The sequence below is a fragment of the Cnephaeus nilssonii genome (genome assembly GCF_951640355.1).
Source record: "Cnephaeus nilssonii genome assembly, chromosome: 9".
Lineage (NCBI taxonomy): Eukaryota > Metazoa > Chordata > Mammalia > Chiroptera > Vespertilionidae > Cnephaeus > Cnephaeus nilssonii.
Window position 1 is genome coordinate 56,064,638 of NC_137080.1, and position 22,616 is coordinate 56,087,253.

Below are 22,616 nucleotides of genomic sequence, written 5' to 3' on the forward strand. Positions count from 1 at the left end.
TTCACAGTCAAGAGGAAGATACACACTGACTGTTTTGTGAAGAGTTATCCACAGGGCCAAGCTTTAAAGACCCAGGAAAGGTTTTGTGGCACGATGACTGGTGAAGTGTGGGTGGGAGTAGAGTAAATGAAGGCATTGAGTCACCAAGAATATCTCCTTTCTCTTCTATTCTGTCACTTGTTTAACTGTTTGGTGACACATTGAGCACCATGACTAAAAAATAAATAATAATAACAACAACAACAATAATAATAATAGAAGTCCCTGCCATTCCCCCTTTTTCACTGCTCTTTTCTAAAGGTTAGCTATACTTAATTGAAATTGAATGTCTTACTATTAAGATTTTTAAGTATCCAAATTCCAAAATTCTGCTGATATAATTTTTTTCTAAAACAAAACTATACATTAAAATGTTGTGTTTTTTAATTTCCTGGCTGAAATTGTAAGCTCATTTTAGAGAATGGCTAAAGGTATATGAAGGTGAATCTTGTAACATAGAAACCTTTTGCATAAAGATTTTTCATGCTACCTATGAAGTAACATTGCAAGGGAGATAAATAAAATGCTTGAAGAGTATGTCATACTGTTTTTTAATTCAAGTGCTTTTTATCTTTACAGCTGCAATTTTTGTGACTGACTAGGAAAAAAATATTGAGTTTGGAGACTTCAGATAAGATTGATGCTCAGACTTACAAAGTGAGCCACCAGTACCAAACCCAATGCTTACTCATAACTTCTCTCCTGAAACGTGTAGCACAGCTGTGAAAGTGAACCTTAGGAATGTGTACTCCCTTAGCTGTTATCCCTACTCTCAGACTTGTAGTGTATTTGGGTTATTTGTGTTGTATGATGTAAACAATGAGTGGATGTTTCTCATGCCCTTAGTGCTTTTCTGACCTCGCCCATGGACGGATGATGCAGCTGTTGTGTGGTGAGCCATTTGGAAAGATGTGTCTGTGTTTTTGAAGGTTTCAATGTATATATAACTTTTGGACAAACCTAAACTCTCCATAAATTCTCTTTTCTTCTGCATCTCTGTTACAGGAATAGTGTGATAATATCAAATAGTAAGGAAAACACTTAAATATACAAAACTTTTTTCGGTGTGGAATACATTTTTCCAATCACAGGAACTTCAACTGTTGTGAGAAATGTTTATTTTTGTGGCACTGTATATGTTAAGAAATTTTATTTTAAAAAAATATAAAGGTTAATGTCCATAATAAATATTTCTCCTTGAAGCTACCTTATCAAGAATGAAAAAAAATGTGAGAATTCCCTATTTAATCACTGCTATATTAAAATCTATATTTTAATTATATTTGACAGGTTTTGCACCTAAATTGGCCTATTTATTCATTCTTGATTAAATGCACTGAAAAGTCAAGGGTCTGTGTCTATCATGTCCATACAAATGCAATTGGAGATGTGCTATTCAAGTGATATTATGAAGGCACCCCAAGGTATATCTGTAATTGAAAAATTGCTGCAAATATTTTATTTTATTGTGAATTTTATGTACACCTGTTAATTTAGTATTTCTCTGTGTGTTCTGTAGACTAGTGTTCTTCCATCCCTCAACCGAGCTCAAAGTAGGTTTTGTTGTACCATTGTGATTAGAATTTAAACTAATTCAGAAAATTGTATCCTTTACTGTACATACTGTATTCTTTACTTTTTGTTGTCACACTGTGCTGATGGCTTGGCTTAAGATTTCGATGCATAAATGAGGTCACTGTTGATCAGTGTTGCTAGTGGCTTGGCCGCTCTTTGTAAAAGCATATTGGGTTGGAAAGGTGTTTGCCTATTTTTCAAATTATTTAATAGATGTATGGTACCATTTTAAAGTGGTTGTATCTGAATTTATTGTGGGGATAACATACACTGTAATGGGGAAAAATTACCTAAAACCAATTTCAAAATGGCTTTCTTTGTATTTCAGTTTAAAAACCCAATGCATGTATGCCCTCTGAGATGCAATAAACATCTTGAACAAAGAAAATGCAAACATAATCTTTTCCTCACTCTTTTTTTTTAGGGGTGGGAAAAGTCTGTTTCCAATGACACACACATACAAAATACTAAAAATTTTAAAACATTCAGGGTGAGAAATGCTGTCCATGCAAATATAGTTTTGATAATTTTACAATAAATTAAAAATAAGGGGGAAAAGAACAATTTTAATCAGCTATCATTAAATTTGGGACTCTGGCTGCTGCCCCCTAACCTGAAATTCCATGTTCCAAAACAGAAGAGGATGAACTTTTCTTTTAAAATATGCAATTAAATCCATAATGGTTTTGTGAGAATTCCCCATGGAAGTTGGAGAATGATGTGACTTTACTCACACACTTGCTTGCATAGTCACTCAGACACAAAATGTAGATTAGCCTGTTTTAATAAAATTGGGGGGCTTTATGCCTACAACTAGGTGTTCCAAGTAGTTTTTTTTTTCAAAAAGTAGTCCAATCTCAATGGAAATATTTCTCAAATGGAAGCATACACTTATTTCTAAAACTAACTTTCCCTTAGTTACCTCGTTTTGTATCTTGGGAAGTGACTTGCAGAAGCTAGTATCTGATGACATAACATATAATATAATATAGACTTTTTATAGATTACATTTGATCCTATATTCCTTTGTGGACATATTGTAATAGAAATGTTGTGTTAGATTGTAAATCACTTTAAGTTTAATCCTGAATTTTTAAAAAAGAAGCTTTTCTTCCATTGGACAAGAGTCCTCCATTGGTGAGCGTCATGGTGTCCTTGTAGGGGAATTGTCTCACAGCTGAGATGCTGGGTGAGGCCCTCTGGGCACCCAAAAACTTAAACTCTCTGGATAATTTCAGCTCAGGTCCAATTTACTTACGGTGTCCCTGCACACGGTCCGTGTGCCTTTCTAGCCTCACCTCTGCTTCAACTCCACCCTGTGCATGTGTGCACACAAGTGCACAAGCACACTGATCTGTGTGTGACCACACCACCACTCATGCCAGGGGACACCAAGCACTTTGCTGGCCCACACAGGGCCCTCTGCGGAAATTACCTCACCAACCCCACCGGTGCAGCTGAATTCCTCTTGCCCATCATGACGCCTCACCCTGTTCTTCTCAGAACACAATTTTCAACAGCCTTTATGGCATTTAACATATCTATATATATAAAAGCGTAATATGCAAATCAACCAGACGGCGGAACAACCGGTCGGCTGTGACACACACTGACCACCAGGGGCAGATGCTCAACTCAGGAGCTGCCCCCAGCCCAAGGCCCTGATCGCCCGATGGAGAACCGGGAACTGGGGGTGGGTGGCAGTGGACCTGGGTGGCGCCAGGGCTTTGATCGCCCCCCACCTCGGTCACCTCACACACAGAGGGTGACCGGTGTGGGGGGGGAGGGGTGCGGGGGGGCTATCTGCCAGCAGCCAGGGAAGATCAGCCCTGATTGCAGGTCAGGCCTAGGGACCCTACCTGTGCATGAATTCCATGCACTGGACCTCTAGTGTTATAATCAGCTGTGAAGATGGCATCTGCTTTGGCTGACTGTGAGCCTCAAAGGCAGGAAATGTCTCCCCCTGTTCATCTCCTCAGCAATGAGCACCTGAGAAAGTGCCAGGTAAGTGTCTGAAGGAGGAACACAGTACGTTAGTTCTTAAAGATCTCTTCACCTGCCTGGATACTGCTGGGCTACTATCATATTTCTGATTACTGAAGAATAACCTGCATAGTGCTTTTATTGTCAAACTAGAGACCCAGTGCACAAATTCATGCACGGTGGGGTCTGGCTGGCCCAGCCCAAATTGGGACAGATCAGGGCTAGGCCTGTTGGAAGGAGGAGACGGCAGAAGGTTGGCCAACTGGCCTGCCCCAATCAGGGCCCGATCAGAGCCAGGCCAGCTGAGGGGAGGGGCTGCAGGCGATTGACTGGTGGGTCCTGTCCCCGATTAGGGGGGGTCAATTGGGGGAGGGCCAGCTGTGGGGAGGGGCTGTGGATGGTGGGAAGGCTGACCCTGCCCCCAAATGGTGTGCGGGGGGGGGGGGGGCGCAATTAGGGGCAGAGCTGGCTGGTGGGAGGGGCTGCGGGCTGATTGAGGTGGTGGGGGCCGGCCAGGGAGAGGGGCTGCAGGAGGTTGGCTGGCTGGCCCTGCCCCCTATTGGGGAACAGGGGGCGATCAGGGGCGGGGCCAGCCAGGGGGAGGGGCCGGCCACGGGGAAGGGCTGCAGGCTGATTAGGGTGGCGGGGGCCCATCGGGGGCAGGGCCAGCCCAGGGGAGGGGCTTCAGGAGGTTGGCCAGCTGGCCCCCACCCCACCCCCGATCAGGCCGGTTTGCTGGGCACAGTGGGTGTCATAGTGACCAGTCATTCCGGTCGTTATGGTGTTCTGGTCGCTGGCTTTTTATATATATAGATGGTATTAGAGTTTTAATAATTCTCTGTCAGCTTACTGTAATAAAAGAACTAACACCAATTAAAACCCATTTTGGTGACACCATCTTAAGTTGAAGATTTGAATCACTTTCTATATGGTGTGATTATTGCAAGTGGTTCTTGGTGTCTCCTTTGATCTCTAGCTTTCATGTTATTTATTGTAATTTTTAAAAATGAAGAAAGGCAAAAGATTTTTTGGGACATACACAATCATCAGTAGCTATTAGAACATATAATGAACAAAGCTTTTGACCAGCAGTCTCCCTTTAGCAATCTTTTGTAGAAATGCTAAGACAAGTGTATAAAATAAAAATGTGAGGGCGTTAAAAAAAATACTGAAAAGAATCCCACCTATGTATTTGATAGTTTTGTCACCATTTTCCTCACCAACATACTGGAAGGAGTTTAGAAGGAAAAACATGAAGGCAGGTAAAACTGAGAAAACATGTAACCTGGAAGAAAAAGAAAAATATTGTGCAGAGGGAGAACTGTGTGAGGCGGAAGAACAATCAGTTTAGGAAAGATAGATTATGATAGTGGTTCCCAAACCTGGGTGATCGTCATACGTACTTGGAGAGCTTTATCAAATATAGATTTCTGGGCTTCACACTGAGAGACTCCAGGGAAGATCTCGGTGAGGCCCTGGAAACGGGCTTTCTGAAATAGTTCCCTAGGTTATTTCCATGAGCAGCCAAATTCAGAAACCACTAGGCAAGGGAAACCACTGAAACATCATGAATCCAGTGGACTCTGAATAGGTAGCTCTATTGGAAAGCCACAGATGATTCCAGAAAAAGAGAACATTTCCAAACACTTTAAAATAGGAAAGCCACCAAGAGTATTTTGTTTGACCTAGCCTAAAAATTGACACATTTAGTTACGGGCTATAAAAAGGTGGCCCGTGCAGCATAATGGTACACTAGTTTTCACCGAAACCCAAGCTTTCATCTGGGAGTATGTGCACGAGAGACAAGCTGCTCTATGCGGGTTGACGGTTGCCCAGGACATCCGCTTGGAGAACCACATCAGTCATGGACCATCCACATGAAGTGGCACCACTGCCCATTGGGTGGGTACAATAGTGTCACTTATTTTCGCAGGCCACAAAGAAAGCCTTTTAAAGTAAATGTTTCAAGTGCAGTGGCAAAGACTAAATCCAGTTGTCTCAAAAATAACACACTTTTATTTTCAGGCAATTGCTTGATAAAGTGGTACTTTTGTTTGGCAGTAGGATCTTTGCACCAAGCCAATCCTGATTTTTAAAAGAAAAACAAACAGCACTTGTGTAGGTATTGCAAAGGAATGTTTTTGAAGAATTTAGAAGCTGTATCTTCTAAGTTGTTGGCTACAAATTTGTCTAACCACTGATCCATTGAAAGTAGTTTTAAGGATGAAAAGTCTCACGTCCTCCCAGAACTCTCTACTGTGTATTAGTACATTCTTTTCTCTTATATCCTGAGATTTGTGGTGTTTTATGATCTGGTATCTGGGTCAGTAGCACCAGTTTAAATTCTGAGGAAAACAAAATTGCAAAGTTTTGATTCCTGTCAATTAATGGGAAGGGAAAAACGGGTAAGGGGCGGGTGCATGGAGCAGGAAGGGGCTTCTCCTTATCTTCCAGGGGCCTCAGTATTCTAGGGATTATTCTTGGGAAGTCCCTGAATGGCTCGTCCAGCTGAGAAGAGATAAACTCCTTAATGGGCAGTTCTTAGAAAAGCACTGCACTGTTTGCTAGCTACACACCTGGAGCTGGAAGTTTAGGAGTAACATCTTGGTGGAGAGGGGAAGATGACTATTTTGAGAAAACAAGAGTTGTATCACCCCAATCCTCCCAAGAGGGCCAGCAGCAAACACACTCACACATACTCACACTCACACTAGTTCTGGGATAAATGATTGCTGACGTCTGCTCTTAGGATATTCTAGTCTTTCTTTCAATTATATTAAGTCATTTCTGTAATCTTTGAAAACTAATTGCAAGTTTCAGGATATTATATTTAGTGAACATTTACATTATACAGGGAAGTCTACTCTGGTTAGACAATTTAAGGTCTTTTATTCCACATCCAGAATTGTTTCCATTATACCAGAGTTGGTGTATCTATAAACCACAATGCTAAGTGCATGCATAAATCAGGTGCAGCTGTATGGCCAATTCTAAACTTTCAATAACACATATTAACATTCAATATTTTGGGGGTTCAATAAAATATCGGGGAAAGAATTTTTTCTTTACTTTTGAGGTTAGAATTACATTTGAGTATAAAAACAAGTCAATTCTGTAGACCACTGATGTTTCCCTTTTTTATTCATTTTTTAAAAATTATTTTTATCATTTCTTTTAAACAACTTTTTAAAATATAGGTTAAGCTTTTTTTATGAAAATCTTTCTATAATGTGCTGCCCTCCAAAACTCATACTGGACATAACTAAATGTTATATTGATTATGCAATAGTTATAAGCATAACATATTGGTATGCTTTCATATGTCTATAGAGAAGAGTAAGGAAATGAATAGTAGGCTGAGCAAAAGCCTAGAACTTTTCAAAATCATCTGTATTCAGTTATATGAAGAGATTCCAAAGTATGTCCCTTATCTATGCCACATGTGTGAAAGTATACACACTTTTCAGGATATGAATACATACACAGAGAATTTTAATAACATAAGTTTAAGTTTGAGTTTTAATAAAACATTTATAAATATAGATAGAAATGTGCTCACATAGCCAAAGTTTGGTAACCATACTGGAAGGTAAAAATAGATAATAAATTCACATATTGGCTGCATTGTGAATTGAAGTAGATATTCTAAGTAGCCAGCTTCTTCCCAGTGCTTGAAAAAAGTGAAGGGATCTTAAGATATTATTGGAAAGTTTAAAATATTACTAAAACAAAAATATTTTGGAGGCAAGTTCTGAGGCAAAGTTTATCTTATTAAATGTTTGCATGGCTGATGGAGAGGATGAGGAGTAACTGCAGGAGCCTGGGACCTGTTAGTTTGAAGGCATGTTTATCAGAAACTCAAACAAGTCAGTAGGGAATATGGCAAATATCTGATTCCTTAAATGCCACCATATTCTGAGAGTAAAATTCTCATTATAATAAGTATTTCCATTATTTAGATATGTAGCTTTATCTTTAATACAATATACACTTAAGATAATATCTCTAATTTTTTGAAGGCTTATCATGTAGCAGAGAGTAAACAATGCCTTCAACGAATACTTGATACTTTAAGCATATATTAATTGCCTCCTATGGCCCAGGTCTGAGCACTTGAGATGATGATAATGAAAGCGGGAAGAAGGCGATTGGCTGGGCTGAGTTGCCATTCATAGCTCTTAACCTAGTTCCTCTGGTGACTGGGATGTTTGTGAGTTCCCTAAGCCTGGCCCAAGATGCAACTTGTGGGTTTAGAATAGACACCTAATTATGGACTGAATGTTTGTGCGCTATCCCCATCCCCAATTCATATGTTGAAGCCCTACCCCCCCAAAAAAAAATGGGGCCTGAATGAGGTCATTGGGGTTAGGTGGGATCATGAGGGTGGAGCCCTCATAATGGGATTAGTCCCCTTATGAAGAGACACCAAAGAGCTCACTAGCTCTCTCTCAGAGTGAACAGAGAAGAGCGGGTGGGAGCACACTGCAAGACGGCGGCCTCCAAACCAAGAAAAGGGGCTTCAGAACTCTACCTTGTCGAAATTCTCAGTCTTCAAAACTGCGAGAAATCAATTTGTATTGTTTAAGTCACCAGTCTCGGGTATTTCGTTATGACAGCCGAGCAGATTAAGACAACACCTCACCTGTGGGTGAAGCAAATTAGCCCAAATTGGGAATACAAATTATTTTAAGACACCATGCCCACAGGATGCAACTGCCAGTTATTAATTACAGAGAGGAGTAAACAGGGAATTTTCGTCCCTAGACTTTAGAAAACCATTTGAGGGTGTTTTCTCCCCCTTTGTTATATGATAAGTGGATAAAAAACTGTATATCCTATACAGTGACCCCATCTGATGAGAACAAGATTTCACCATCGATTCATAATTCAGTTAGAAAAGATAAGAGAATGGGAGAATCAAATAAAGCTCTGCAAAGAAAATGAACTAAATGTTATATTTTTGAAAAGTATAATGATTTTAAGGAGATTATGTATATTCAGAATTTAACCTTAAACACCAAACTACTGACACTGAACACCCTAAATTAGTCTGAATTTACTCAAATCCCAGGAATTATTTTGTAAGCATCTAAGATGAAGTTTTGTGTGTGCATGTTTGCAATAAGTGTGCAAAATTCACCTTGAAACATCTTTATTTGCAATGATCATATAGACGATTTTCCAAAAAAGATCTGAACAAATCTTTTGAGTCAGTAGCCCTGTTCCACTAGTGCCAATAATAAAATACTACTCAGCGAAATGTGGTTAGAATGAAATAGAATCATTTTTAAGTAAATAACAGTTGATTTAATACTTGCTGAAACCCTGCATAAAAATATATATACAAATACAATAATAATTATAACTGATTTACTTTTAAAATTTTTTATTGAATGATTTTTTTCACCAACTCACATAAAAGAACGTACACTTGGGTTGAATTTCAGCTGTTTGGGACACAATTTACAAACCATTTTATCATGAGCTGATCAAATATTCCTTTGCATACTAATCAAGAATTTAACTCCCCATTCATAAAAATAATAACAACAAATAAAATAAATTTGAACTCTGGCAAAATCAGTAACTTGGGTGTGTCATGACAGAGAGAATGTGTTCCCTCGAAACTGCCAGGAAGAGCAGACCAGAGATTAGGCGTGTAGTTCCTGAATTTCATGGTTCATTCATCTACAAATTACTAAAATCCCTTGGAAATAAGGGCCTGGCCCTGGCTAGTGTTGCTCAGTGGGTAGAGCATCATCCTGTGCACCAAAGTTTCATGGGTTTGATTACCGGTCAGGACACATACCCAGGTTTCGGGTTCTGTCCCTGGTCAGGGCTCAGGCATGAGGCAACCGATCGATGTTTCTCTCTCTCCCCCTCCCTCTTCCTTTCTCTCTAGAATCAATGAAAAATACATGGTTGGGAATTAACAAAAAAATAATAATAAATAAGGGCCTGAACTAATGCCCTTTTATACCCAACCATTCAGGAAATAGGTACAAAGTGCCCCAGGGCAGCCAGTGGACTCTCTCTGTCTGCTGAGGCTGCCGTGATGGCCAGAGTGAGTGAACAGCCTTGGTCCCAATGAAAATAATCAGAACCTTCTTTTTAAAAGTATTCGTAGATCATATTCATTTTAAGGAATCTATTTAAAATTGCTACTTAAAGAATTTGCCAAAAATAATATGCCTAAGGCCCTACGAAGAAAGCTGAATTTTGTCGAGGGGAAAAAAGACTCTGGCTTGAAAATGACGAGAATTGCTTGTCCTAAAAACACACGGAGACTGTACAGCATAAAGTGATGTGCCTTTCAAATGCAAGATCACTGACGTACAACTGTTGAGCTATCTCCCCTCTGCATGCATGAGAAGTCCATGGTTAGAACACCAGCTGAATAAAAACTTGAGATCTTAAAAGGTCTCAGCTTCCCTATTTTTAAACTAGATTTATTTCCTGGGATGAAGTATTTCTTTCATTTTAAACTATACACACTTCGGCCGATGTTTTTCAAAGCAGTAAAATAGTTGACAGTTTTGTTTATAAAGCTATTCCTTGTAATTCTTTAAAAAAACAAAACAAACAAACAAAAAACTAAAGTTTCTCAGACCCAAGAGAAAGCAATAGAAACACTGAGGGCATGAACTAACTGAATGGGTCCATCTCAGAGTAGTCCTAACTGTTGCAAATTTTTGCCTCTAACTCGATTTGCAATGTCACCGTCCGCCTCTGTATATGCCGTTTCCCATTTAATTTGCAACCAGCACCACATTAGATTCTTCTTGGAGTCAGGACCCTGAGAATCACTGCACTGAGAAACCACATTACTTATGGCACCAGCTTGACGTGTTAAAGAGTGTCTAATTCTTAAGAAGGCCAGAAGGAGACAAAAAATTGTTTTCCACAAACCAAACTTAACCACCATGTAAAGAAGAATATATACGCGGCATGGAAAGGCCCATCAACTATCTTTACCTACACGGTTTTAAATGCAGGAAAACCTCCTGATCTTGAGAAAGTAGATGTATAAAAATATCGAAACGCTATTAATAGAGTTCGTGTCCAGGCATAATCGGCGAGGTGATCTTGCTGCAATCACCGGAACTGGTTTTCTCTGCGCTTTGGACCGCCCCCGGCCCGGTTTCGGGTTGCCGTTACCCGTAGGTACAGTCGGCGCCCTCGCCGTGGATCCAGAGGCAGATCTGGGCGAACTTGAGGGGGGTGATGCGCACCGCCACGTTGTAGTCCTTCTGCACGCCGTGCACATCCACCCACTGGTGCCCGGAATAGACGGCGATGATTTTGCGCTTCCAACTCTTGTCGGGCCCCTGGAGACGCAGGTAGACCCCGGAGCCGGTGGAGCCCGGCTGGGCGTCGCAGTACTGGTAGAGCAGGTCCCCGGACTCCTCGGACACGCTGCAAAAGCGGTAGACCAGCTGGTCGGCCCTGTCCTGGTCGAAGCCGGAGAAGTGGATCCTGCCCCCGGGCAGCTTCCTGATGGCCGGACTGACGCCCAGTTCCATGTGCTTCTTCTTGTGAGCGCGTTTCAGCTCCAGGAGAGCGTAGTCGTAGTCCAGGGCGGCGGCCCCGCTCCCGCCCGCGGCCCAGCCTCGGGGGATGTGGGTGTTCTTGACCCGGGTCCACTGGAAGGAGGGCCTGCCCCCTGCGCCTCTCTGACCCCCAGCGGAGCTCGTCCTTCTCCTCCCAGCCCGGGCTCTCTCCTTCAGGTCCTCTCTTGGGGCATCACCATTCGCTTCTCTCCTGCTCCTCTTGGAACCCCTACGTTTCTTGCCACGTCCTTTATTTCTCATCTTCAGCAGCCCCACCCTCAGCCTTTTGCTCCCTTTCACATAGTCCCTCCCGTCGTGGACACAGTGGGCGGCGGTCAGAACGTGCGTGGGGGACACGAGAACGCCGCTGCAGCCCGTGGACAGCTTCACGGCCGTGTTGAAGGGGAAGTTGGTCAGGAATCTTCTGTCCGAGATGCTGAACCTGCTGTCGGTGCCGTACACCTGCCTCCTTCGCCTCGCCGGGGCTCCTCGCGTGGAGGTATTTTGCGTGGGCTCCAGCACCAGACCTTGCACTCTCACTCTGGTCAGGGTGCGGGTGCCATTCTCAAAGACAGTCTCGTAGGAGAGAGACTCTTCCAGGTCCGGGAGGCTGGGAGCCGGGAGCTCTTCCTGGCACTCGATGCCACACATCTTCGGGAACACCATCTTGGCCTCGGCCTCAAATGTGGGGCTCGAGAGATGGAAAGTCCTTTCCCTGACAACCCGGGGCACTTTTCTCAAATGCCACATAGCATCCTGCTCCATCTCTGATCCATCAGGGAGGGCCCACCCAAGGGTGAAAAGGATCAACCACAATAGCGCCTTTTCCATTTTGTTCTTTTCTTTGGTCCTTAAAAAAAAAAATAGAAAGAGAAAAGAGGAGCTTTACAACATGTTCTTTTTAAATGTTACTTATCCATGTCATTTAGGCCTTGGGTCCCATCTTCACCATAAACAGGAGTCCTTATTTTCCCTGAACTTAGGTTTTATTGCGATTAAACACCCTGTAAAGTAGGCTCATACATATTTCCAAAATCAGTAGATTGTTTTTCCCCCCCATCTTCCCACCACCAGCCCTAACTCTGCCCCTCCCCCAGCCTGCCATCTCCACCTCTACCTCCCCAGGCAGCCCAATGCGTGGGAGAGTAGGACGGGGTAGCTAACTGGGGCGTCTCTGCTGCCCAAACCACACTCTCCTCCCTCCTAGGTATCCTGCAACCTTATTTCCAGATGACTTAGACTGACAGGTATCAGGAGATGGCCCGCCCTTCCCCTGCACTTGGCTCCTTAAACGCAAAAATCATAGGATTCCTCATCTCTAGAGTGTAAATCCTCGCACAGAGCTCAAAAAAGCGTTCATTAGAATACGGTGGATTTCCCAGAACCATGGTTTGGGGACCAAGCTGATGGATGACGTAATTGAAATCACCAGATACTATTCTAAAAGCAGTAGAGGCTTATGAAATAAATACATGGGGTCATCTGCTGTTGACCTGCTTTGATTTTTTACAAGCGGAACCCCTTATCATAAAAAAGAACATGCACAGGTCATTTTATGCTAAAGTTAGAAAAATGTATTCTGTACTTTTTTTTTTTTTTAACAAAGTTGTGCCTGGAACTACCATCTAAGGCAAAGCAACATACAAACATGTGTCATAGTGGGCTTTTCCTCTATGTTAACATTAGTTACAAGAATTTATGGAGCACAGGCTATGACTCTGAATCGGCTACGTGGGGGAGCAGGATAGGGACTAAGTATAGTCCCGTTCATCATGGGTCTCCTCCTCCGAGAGCAGTGGTTCTGTGGTAAGTAATGTTAGAGTTGTGAGTGCTGATCGGTCACATATTACATCTTCTTGTATTTACCTCTTCTGGCCCTCCTCTCCTGCCTCTCTAGGCTCACAGGTCTGTAAATCTCTGTAGTGGAACTGATGTTTGTCAGTTGTTGCTTCCTGAGGGTGGGGCCAGTGGTGGCACGTTTTGGAGCAGCAATTTTGAAATTTGTAAGCTATGCTCCACATCATTTTTAACTAACAGCTAAAATATCCAGGCTTAGCAAATGATTTGCATTTAGTATAGAGCAGAGGCAAATTCAAAGTTACATTATTCCTACAACACTTGGACATTCAATGCTTTCTGCTAATTTTTTTTTTTTTGTGTGTGTGTGTGTGTGTGTGTGTGTGTGTGGAAAACAAAGTAATGAAGAATGTTAGGAATGTTCCTTAACCCAGGGTACACCCATAGGATCCTGTGCACCGGCATGAAAACCACAAGTTATCTCTGAGGCAGAGTCGAATACGACATCGCTTGATACAACAGAGTTCATTTTGCCATATAGGAGTACAGAATTTTATTAATAAACAACATTCTTTGATAAAACATATACTACATAACCTCTCCATTGAACTAGAATATGAACAAAAACATAGAAGTTTCCCTACTCTTTACTAAATGAAACGGGTGCTCTGTGTCCTAACTCTGTAGGCAGACTTTTAAGAAAGCCCCATGTAATCCTTTTATGTATCAACTTGACTAGGCCACAGGGTGCCCAGGTACTTGGCTGCACATTACCCTGGGTGTGCCTGTGAGGGTGTTTCTGGATGAGATTGACATTTGAATTAGTAGAATGAGCAAAGCAGTTTTATCTCCGCAATGTGGGTGGGCCTCACCCAATCAGTTGAAGGTCTGAACAGAACGAAAAGACTGACTTTCCTGTGAGTAAGGGGAAACACTTCCTACCTAACTGCTTTGAGCTGAGGCATTCCTTTTACTCCTGACTTGGGACTCAAAATGAAACATGAACAACTCAAAAGAATGTTATTAATTTGTTAATGAAATTCTGTATTGGTGTCTGGCAAACTATAAACCCTGTCATATTGAAGGATGCCGAGCTTGTACTCCCCAGAGTAGCTGGGTCAGCATCACCAGGAATGTGTTAAAAGTGATCATTTCAGGGCCCAACCACCTACTGTCCAAAACTCTCCAGGAGGGGGCAGGGTCCCAGCTATCTATGTTTTAACCAGCCTTCCAGGCAATTCTGATACTCAGTACAGTTCAAGAATCACAGTAAACCAAGGCCCTAGTGTAGTAGCTTGAGCCCCACCCTGGAAGGCAGTCTTTCCAGGGATGATTGCTTAACCAGGTTTCAAATGATATCTGCTCCATGTTTGTGTACAAAATAAATTTATTCTGAAGTTTGCTCTTTTGCTATCTTAGCAACTGCTAACAGTGAATGGTTCAGTGATTTAATAAGAAAAAAAAATAACTTACTTTTATATAAGTGACTTAATAAGAGATCTGAAAAGATTCAAATTCAGTAGGCTGGTATGAGATGCCTCCAACATCTGATGCCACAGATGGTGCAGTGGCATGAGTTGCCCAGCCCTGTCTGGTGCCCTTGGAGCGAGCTCCACAAAAATAAAAGCCATGCCCACATCTATCCTTGGGCATGGGAAGGGCACAGCCTTGTAACATGACCTCAGAATCACAGTAATAAGAGGACATGGATTTAGTTAGCTTAATTTGGCCTGTAATTTAAAATTGGACAAGTGTTTATGGATGCTTTCTTTTGGAAAATCTAAGTTTGCCTGGTGGTAAAATGTCAATGTAATGTAAATGACAGCTCTCACTGATAGAGCAACCCATAGTTCATTGGCTCCATCTACATATGCCCAACATTCAAAAAGCACTAACTCATTGACCTAACAAGATGCAGTCCCCATTGCTGGGGCATCTATATTTTGAAATCTATAACATTCCTTGTCTTCCCTCATCTTCCTCCTTTTATCCAATATTCCATTATAATTGTGACCTTAACTGTCACTTTCCAGATGGCTTGGAGTTGAGGCTTCATTTTGGTTAATGAAAGTGAGGTTGCAGTCATTGCTCTCCACCATGAGTCAGTGTACACACAGTTGATTGTGGGTTGGACCATGGAAATAAATGGAGTAGATGGGAATTAGGAAGGAAGCAAGAATACCAGGGTATGCAGATGAACTTGTACTGATAGAGCAAATACTACTGCACATTTGTACCTGATCATTATTAACAGAAATGACCACATATAACTACAAAAGATGACTTACTACTTTTTTTGTTTGTTTGCTATGCTCTCAGAAAGTGACTGTGATAGTATGTAGAATATTTGGTCTGCACGTATAACCAGCATAGTGGTTACACGTGCAGACCAAGGAGTGAGAAGACTTAGGTAAAGTCTCATCTTTACCACTTATGAGGCATATGGATTTGGGAAGTTCATTAAGTTCCATCCTCACCTGAAAAGTGGGGATAATAATGATCTCTACCTCATATCATAATTGTGGGTATTAAATGAGATGATATTTGCTCTCACCAATGAGCCCAAAGCATGGTAAGCATCAAAATCAGGTTCTTTCATCATTATTGTTCTACCTTCATGGGTGAATTAATATTACTATAAATTGGTACAGCCACTATGGAAAACAGTATGGTAGTTCCTCAAAAAATTAAAAATAGAGTTACCATATGACCCAGCGATCCCGCTTCTGGGTATCTACATGAAAAACTCAAAAACATTTATTCTCAAAGATACGTGCACCCTATGCTCACTGCAGTATGATTCACAGTGGCCAAGACATGGAAACAACCAAAGTGTCCTTCGCTAGAGCATTGGGTAAAGAAGATGTGGTACAGACAGGCAATGGAATACTACCCAGCCGTGAGAAACGATGAAATCCTGCCGTTTGTGACAACATGGATGGACCTTGAGAACATTATGCTAAGTGAAGTAAGTCAGGAAAAGCTAAGAACCATGTGACTTCACTCATATGTGGGATATAAAACTGAAACTCATAGGTGCAGACAACATGTGGCGGCTACCAGAGGGAAGGGGGTAGGAGGATAGTAAAGGGTAAAGGAGGCTAGATATATGGTGATAGAAGATGACATGACTTTGGGTGGTGGGCACACAATGCACTAATGTATCATAGAAATGTATACTTGAACCTGGTCAGTGTGGCTCAGTGGTTGAGCATCGACCCATGAACCAAAAGGTCACAGGATTGATTCCAGGTCAGGGCACATGCCCGGGTTTCGGGCTCAATCCCCAGTAGGGGACGTGCAGGAGGCAGCCCATTGATGTTTCTCTCTCATCAATGTTTCTATCTCTCTATCCCTCTCCTTTCCTCTCTCTAAAATCAATAAGACATACTTTTTTTTTAAAGAAATGTCCACTTGAAACCTATATGATTCTATTAACCAATGTTACCCCACTAAATTTAATTTTTAAAAATATCACTTTGAAATAACTTATTACATGAGCTAAAGTTACAGCACTTTTAGTTTTCTAAAAAGTCAATTTTACAGTCAAATATTTTTATTTTAGGATGGTTTCCAACACACTCTCAAACTCCCTTTATTGTCCGTTGTGTTTTGTTCTGTTCAAGGACAGCTTCACTTTAGAGACTTCCCAAATGAATTTTTTCCTAATTACTCCTTCCTACAAACATCTGTGTTTTTGTAATATATTTTTCTCATTACTGTTAATCTTAAATATGATTAAACATCACCCGCTCACAGCACACTCAAACAGCATTTCCTGTGACTTATTTATAGCCTGGATCTACATAGGAATTCTGGAACTGAATCAGGCCCTCAGCCTAAAAAGAAACAGAGTCCATGTCAAAATAATATTTCTAAGGGAGTGACTTGCAGTGAAAGAAAAAAACTAACTTTCTGAGGGAATCTATCTAAAATGTATAGAATATTATTGGCATGACATAATGATATTTATACTTTAGCTCAGGTAGGGCAGGTGGACTAATGAACGGTGAGAAGGCTGCTCACTATATTAAACATTTCACATGAACTGTTTTTCTTGTATATGAAAAATGAGGCTGCTGGCTTAACCTCAAGGACTGGCACTGATTGCGTTCCCTCACCAGGTGATACACTCACACTTACTCAGGCCTTTCTTTTCACCTGTCCCTTGTAATGCATGGTGAGGCGGGTGTCCAAATTCATGTATATAAATAGTATGCCGCCACGGAACAGAATTTTGCCTTAATCTGTTAAACATTCCAGGGGGCAGTGCTGGCCAACACCAACTCCTACCTTATGTATATGTTAGGACACACCAAGGATTGCACAGACACTTTCTACAACTTGCCTGTCCTTTTCTTAACCATCCAAGATCTCAACCACCTGTTCCACACACACACACACACACACACACACACACATCACTGCCTACATTTATACACATGCATAATAAGTATGAAAACATGCTCCAGCCATCTCCTTCCTTCACTTTCATACCCTACCTGCTCAATAAAGATTGACGTACAACAGGTAGACGCTGTGACCTGGCCCCGATATTTCTAAATACCAACAGAGAGAAGTGCTGGCTTAGGCAAAAGCCCAGAGCAGGAGACGAGGGGTTGTTACTAATAAGACTAAACAAGTGTAAGGCAAGCCTTAATGGGTCAGGTGTTGGAGAACACCTGTAAAAACTTTAAAAGTCACTTTCACAAATCGGGGGCAGGTGTAGAGAAGAAAATGTATTTTACAAAGTTCAGTTCCCACTGCAGGCCCTCACTAATGGTAATTACTGGCTGGAGCGCAGCCTTTAAGTTACAACGTGTATGAAATGTCAGCCTTGAGAAAATAGCAGTGTTAGTGACGTTAACAAATATGAAGAGTAAGAACGGGGTGTTTCCATCATTATGGAGGCAGTGGGCATAGGAGTCAAACCAATTTAAGTCTATACATGCTGCTTTTTAGCTGTGTGACTTTATGAAGGTTACTCCAGTAAACTGCGGCTCGCGAGCCACATGTGGCTCTTTGGCCCCTTGAGTGTGGCTCTTCCACAAAATACCACGGCCTGGGCGAGTCTATTTTGAAGAAGTGGCGTTAGAAGAAGTTTAAGTTTAAAAAATTTGGCTCTCAAAAGAAATTTCAATCGTTGTACTGTTGATATTTGGCTCTGTTGACTAATGAGTTTGCCGACCACTGGGTTACTCAATCTCTCCAAACATTATTTCCCACATTTGTTAAATAGGGTGAATACCTTAAAGTATTTTTGTAAGGAACTAATATGCCCAGAGCATGACATACATTCAACAATATAGCAGCAACATATTACTATTAACATAAAACAATGGAAGTCCACACATAGGTAGATATTTATAAGGGACTTCATACATTTCCCCTGCTGTGTCTCTCATTGTTTATGCCAAGTAATGGCTGCCAAAAGGAGCCACATTCTAATTCCCAGAACCTGGAAATACGTTCCTTACATGGTGAAAGATTTGCAAATGGGATTAAGGATTCTGCGATGTGATTCGCTTGGGTTACCCAGGTGAGCCCAATGTAATCACAGCGATCCTTATAAGAAGGTAGGAGGGCCCGGAGTGAGCAGGAGCAATGAAGGTGGAGGCAGGGGTCAGGGGGGGTGCAGGGTCGCGAGCCCAGGCATGTGGGGTGGCCTCCAGGATCTGAAAAATGCAAGAAAAGTTATTCTCTCTTTGAACTTTCAGGAGGAAAGCAACCCTGTGAGCTACTTTAGACTCCTGGCCTTCGGGAATGTAAGGTAAGGTGTTGTTTAAGTCACTACGTCTTCAATACTCTTTTACAGCAGCAATAGGAAACCAATACACTTACAAAGGTAAGAATCTGGCTTTTTAAAAATTGTCTGCCCTGGGTGTTTAGAAAGAAAGAGGAAGTAGGGAGTGATATAAAGTGGGAAAATGTTTGGTTCAGCCATCTTAAACATAAATGAAAATTTTCATTTTAAGGAAAAGTATACAGGCACGCAATTTTAGAACTAAACACAGATCACAGTAAAATTTTACGGTGGCATGAAGCAGTGTTGTGAGAGAGACAAGAATTGGAAAAGGGAAGATAGATTTGTTTGTTTATTCAACAAACAGGTATTGGAGACTATGCACCATTTCAAAGACTCCTTATTTAAGGTTCTTGCGATAGTTCTTCTTAGCTATCAAGTTAGACTAGAACATTTCTAAGATCTCTTTCAGCTCTAACATCCTAGATTAATCCACAGATGATGCCAGGCCAGCATGTCTCAGTGGTTGAACATCAACCTATGAACTAGGAGGTCACGGTTCCATTCCTGGCCAGGGCACATGCCCAGGTTGTGGGTTCCATCCCCAGTGGGGTGCAGGAGGCAGCCAATCAATGATTCTCTCTCATCATTAATGTTTCTGTCTCTCTCTCTATCCCTTTCCCTTCTTCTATGAAATCAATAAAAATACATATTTTTTAAGAATTTAAGCCACAAATGAGAAAACACAAGTAACTTATTCACCCATGATCCTCAAGAAGCTTCAATTCCTAATCCTCCAGGATGGGAACTTGCCTGCTATCTACATTGCTACCACTAGATGGCAAAGTTAGCCTGGTGATAGCAAATCTAAGGCCCTGCATTTAAATTGTTTACATTTCTGAGCTGTGATATAGAATTTATTTGAAAAGCATGTGGAATTCAGCAGGGGGAGAAGTAACTGACTAATACACAAAATGGTTGTCACATATGGAATGTATCACATTTAGAAAACCCATCCACAGGCCACAGAGCCCATCCTGATGAACTGAGAGCTGATAATGCTGTCTACAGCCAGACAATTTTCTGGCAGGTGGTTTTCCGAAAACCGTTGTAGTGCCAGCACACTTCCACTATGACCTACAGCATTGCTAAATAGTCCCCCCCAATGTGCTGCAATTCATTTCAACATGAAGGAAAATCTTCACGCTGCCAAATATTTCACATATGTTTATCAAATACTTTATAATCCATTCCCAAAGGATATGCTCTCTGCTGATCCTATGCTGAAGGCAAGAAAGTTCATTGACAATGTGCCAATTTCTATTCAAAATATCATACCATAGCATGAGTTTCAACTTTAGTTTCAGGAACGGAGACAAAGTAATGTCTGCTTTAAGAGTTTGGCAGCACATGAGGGAAAGGAAGATGGTAACCTTACACAGTTGATTATTTTACAGTAACACACATCTTCTGTTTCTCATCACAATAAAAAAAAAATCCTCCCTTTTTTTCCAGCTATTTTTCCCGGGCATGTACATTTCAATGTATGCGATGGCTATGCTGTGTGTAAATCAAACTTGGGGTGAATGGTAGTAGGGGAACCAGGAGGGAACCCTCTGCTGGCTCTCTCATGCATTGAGATAGGAAGTGCACAGCATATGGCCCCAGACTTATTTTTATATCTTGCAAGTTGATCTTGGAAAGCAAAGAATGTCTACCAGTGTATTAGGTTTGCTACTTTTCAGGCTTTCAAGCAGCTTTTGATCCTATTTTTTTTTTTTTTTTTTTGCTAATCATACATCAGTTTAACATATTTGAAACTTTTGAAGAAATTTTTAGTTAAGCAAAGTTATAAAATAACTTTTGTTCCACTAATCTGACTTCGCTGTTTTCTAATCTCTCATCTCAGATTTCTCATCGGCAATTAACTCAGTGCTAAGTGAGGAAGCTTCAACCTCCAAAATTCTGAATCTGATCCTGCTGTTAAAATGCAACATGCTTGAGCATTGGGCAGGGAAAGATAAATAATTTACTCAATAGGGAAAATTAACTCACATTAGCAACGGTTTGTTTTAACACATAATGGTACATACTATGTGCCAAGCACACATAGGCTAAACAGTCTCACATTTAAAAACATGAAAACGTTTCTTTTAAGCCCCCGGGTTTCTGGGCTGTCTGGAAGAAAATTCTGGAGAGTTCAATCCCTTCTCACACTAAAGGAGCTCCTCTGATATTTCCTTAAAAAATAGAATTCCAAATGATGCTTGGCCACTACTTTCAAGCCTAGATGTCTTCTTTGGCTGGGATTTGAACATTCTTTCTACAAATTATAAAACAGATTCTAAGCATAAGTCTCCAAGTAGCAAAATGTGACTTTTATAATCCTCTCTAGAGGCAAATGTACTTGGGATAAAATGAGAATTCCAGAAGTTAGTAGGACTCATAAAAAGGGGGAGGGGGCACCTAGATAGGACATGCAGCTTCATTTCAAACCAATGACAATGTGAAAAGGTCAGAGGAATCGGGCAAGAATATTTCTACAACTTTCAAAACTTTTTATTACAGAAAATGTCCAAGCTACACACAAGTAGAGTAAGAAGTATATCCCCGTGTGCCCATCAACAGTTATCAATATTTCGCCAATCTTGTTTCATCTATCCCCCCCCCCCCCCGCTTTTATTTATTTAATTTTTTGGCTAGAGTATTTTACAGCAAGTCTAACGCTGTTCTATTTCTTTTCACCTTCTTATTTTAGAACGGTTTTCCACTGCTCCTTTTGCAGTCAAGTTGAAGCGATTGATTGATTCTAGCTTTCACAGGAACCCTGCCCAAGAGGTTTTCAAGAGCAGACTTTATGAGAATGTGTTTTACACCTTTTGCAATAGCATCTGCTAATAATCATAAAAATGAAGAGGTTCCTCTCTGGTGCTGCCTAAGTAGAAAGAATCCCACTTATATTCCAATGCAAACACCGAACTGTTAGTATTAAACTGTGCAGAGGCAGGCACCCACAGTTGCCTATTGGAAGAGAAGTTCAACTCTTTGAGGACAAAATGCTAAGTTTGATCCCATCTTTAGAGTCCGTCAAAAAAGCTCTCCTTGGATGGGTACTACCTTTCTAAGGAAAACTTCCAACTTCTCGCTAGGGTCTCGCCCGCGGTTGGGGTGGGGGCGCGGGGGACACGCTCCATCCTTACCTGTGAAGCTTATTCAGTCCCCAGGGCGCTGCCCAGTAGGAATCAAAAGAGCTCCCGCGAGGTGATCGCCAGGAGCTGCGGACGGAGGGAGGATGGGGGCGCTGCTGCCAGGAGCCCCGCTGACTGCCAGGGCCAGAGGCTGCCCCGCCACCGCTGGCCGGCACCTCCAGGAGCCGGCGGCAGAGACTGCGGAGGAGGCAGAGCCCCGCTGCTCACCGAGGGGAGATGGGAGGGGAAAGGGGGCGATGACGCGGGGCGGACGTGGGGGTGGGGGGAGGCGAAGGGGGAAGGAGGAGGTGGGCCAGCGGAGAGAGGGACGGAGAAGGAGCCGGGACACTTGCCCATGGAGGGTGGGGGGTGGGCAGGAGGGGTGCCGTACCTTGCTGTGAAATGCGGGGCAGACAGAACCCTCCCACCTTGTTTTTGTCCCCAGCGTGCATGAGTTAAGCACTGGGACACACTTATGAGTGGGCTTACAGGAGGCATCTGACGCAGCGAGAGCGTGCATCCCTTGACCGTCTCAAGAAGAGACCCTGCAGTGTGCCTGTGTTGGAAGCGGGGAGGGCAGCGCCCCGGAGTTAACTTTCAGTCTCACTCCTCCCCTCGGCTGGCTGCTTAGACTCAGCCATCAGCACCAGGGCGTTTGCCCAGCCCTCTCCCAGGCCGGTCTTTACCCCGGACCTCGCCTCCCAGGACGCACTGCCCACGGGGCAGGTCCGACTGGCGCCA

General features: G+C 42.2%; 2 protein-coding genes across 10 annotated transcripts in view; one reads left to right on the forward strand and one right to left on the reverse strand.

Moving 5' to 3' along the window:
• The window catches only part of SNAP91 (synaptosome associated protein 91), a 128,979-nt gene extending 126,865 nt beyond the window's left edge, over positions 1–2,114 (forward strand). For all 9 annotated transcript variants that reach the window (XM_079780738.1, XM_079780737.1, XM_079780736.1 and 6 more), the window contains one exon: positions 619–2,114. Coding sequence is in view for 1 of the 9 variants with exons in the window: in XM_079780740.1 (XP_079636866.1) it covers positions 619–633 (15 nt within the window). In the remaining 8 variants the exon portion in view is untranslated. The remainder of the gene's footprint in view (positions 1–618) is intronic.
• Positions 2,115–8,981: 6,867 nt separating this feature from the next.
• Positions 8,982–22,011, reverse strand: PRSS35 (serine protease 35). Its single transcript, XM_079781603.1, has 2 exons — positions 21,888–22,011; positions 8,982–11,997 (listed from the first exon to the last, which is right to left on the reverse strand). The coding sequence occupies exon 2, from the start codon at positions 11,976–11,978 to the stop codon at positions 10,752–10,754; it is 1,227 nt and encodes a 408-aa protein (XP_079637729.1). The 5' UTR covers positions 11,979–11,997; positions 21,888–22,011; the 3' UTR covers positions 8,982–10,751.
• Positions 22,012–22,616: the final 605 nt, after the last annotated feature.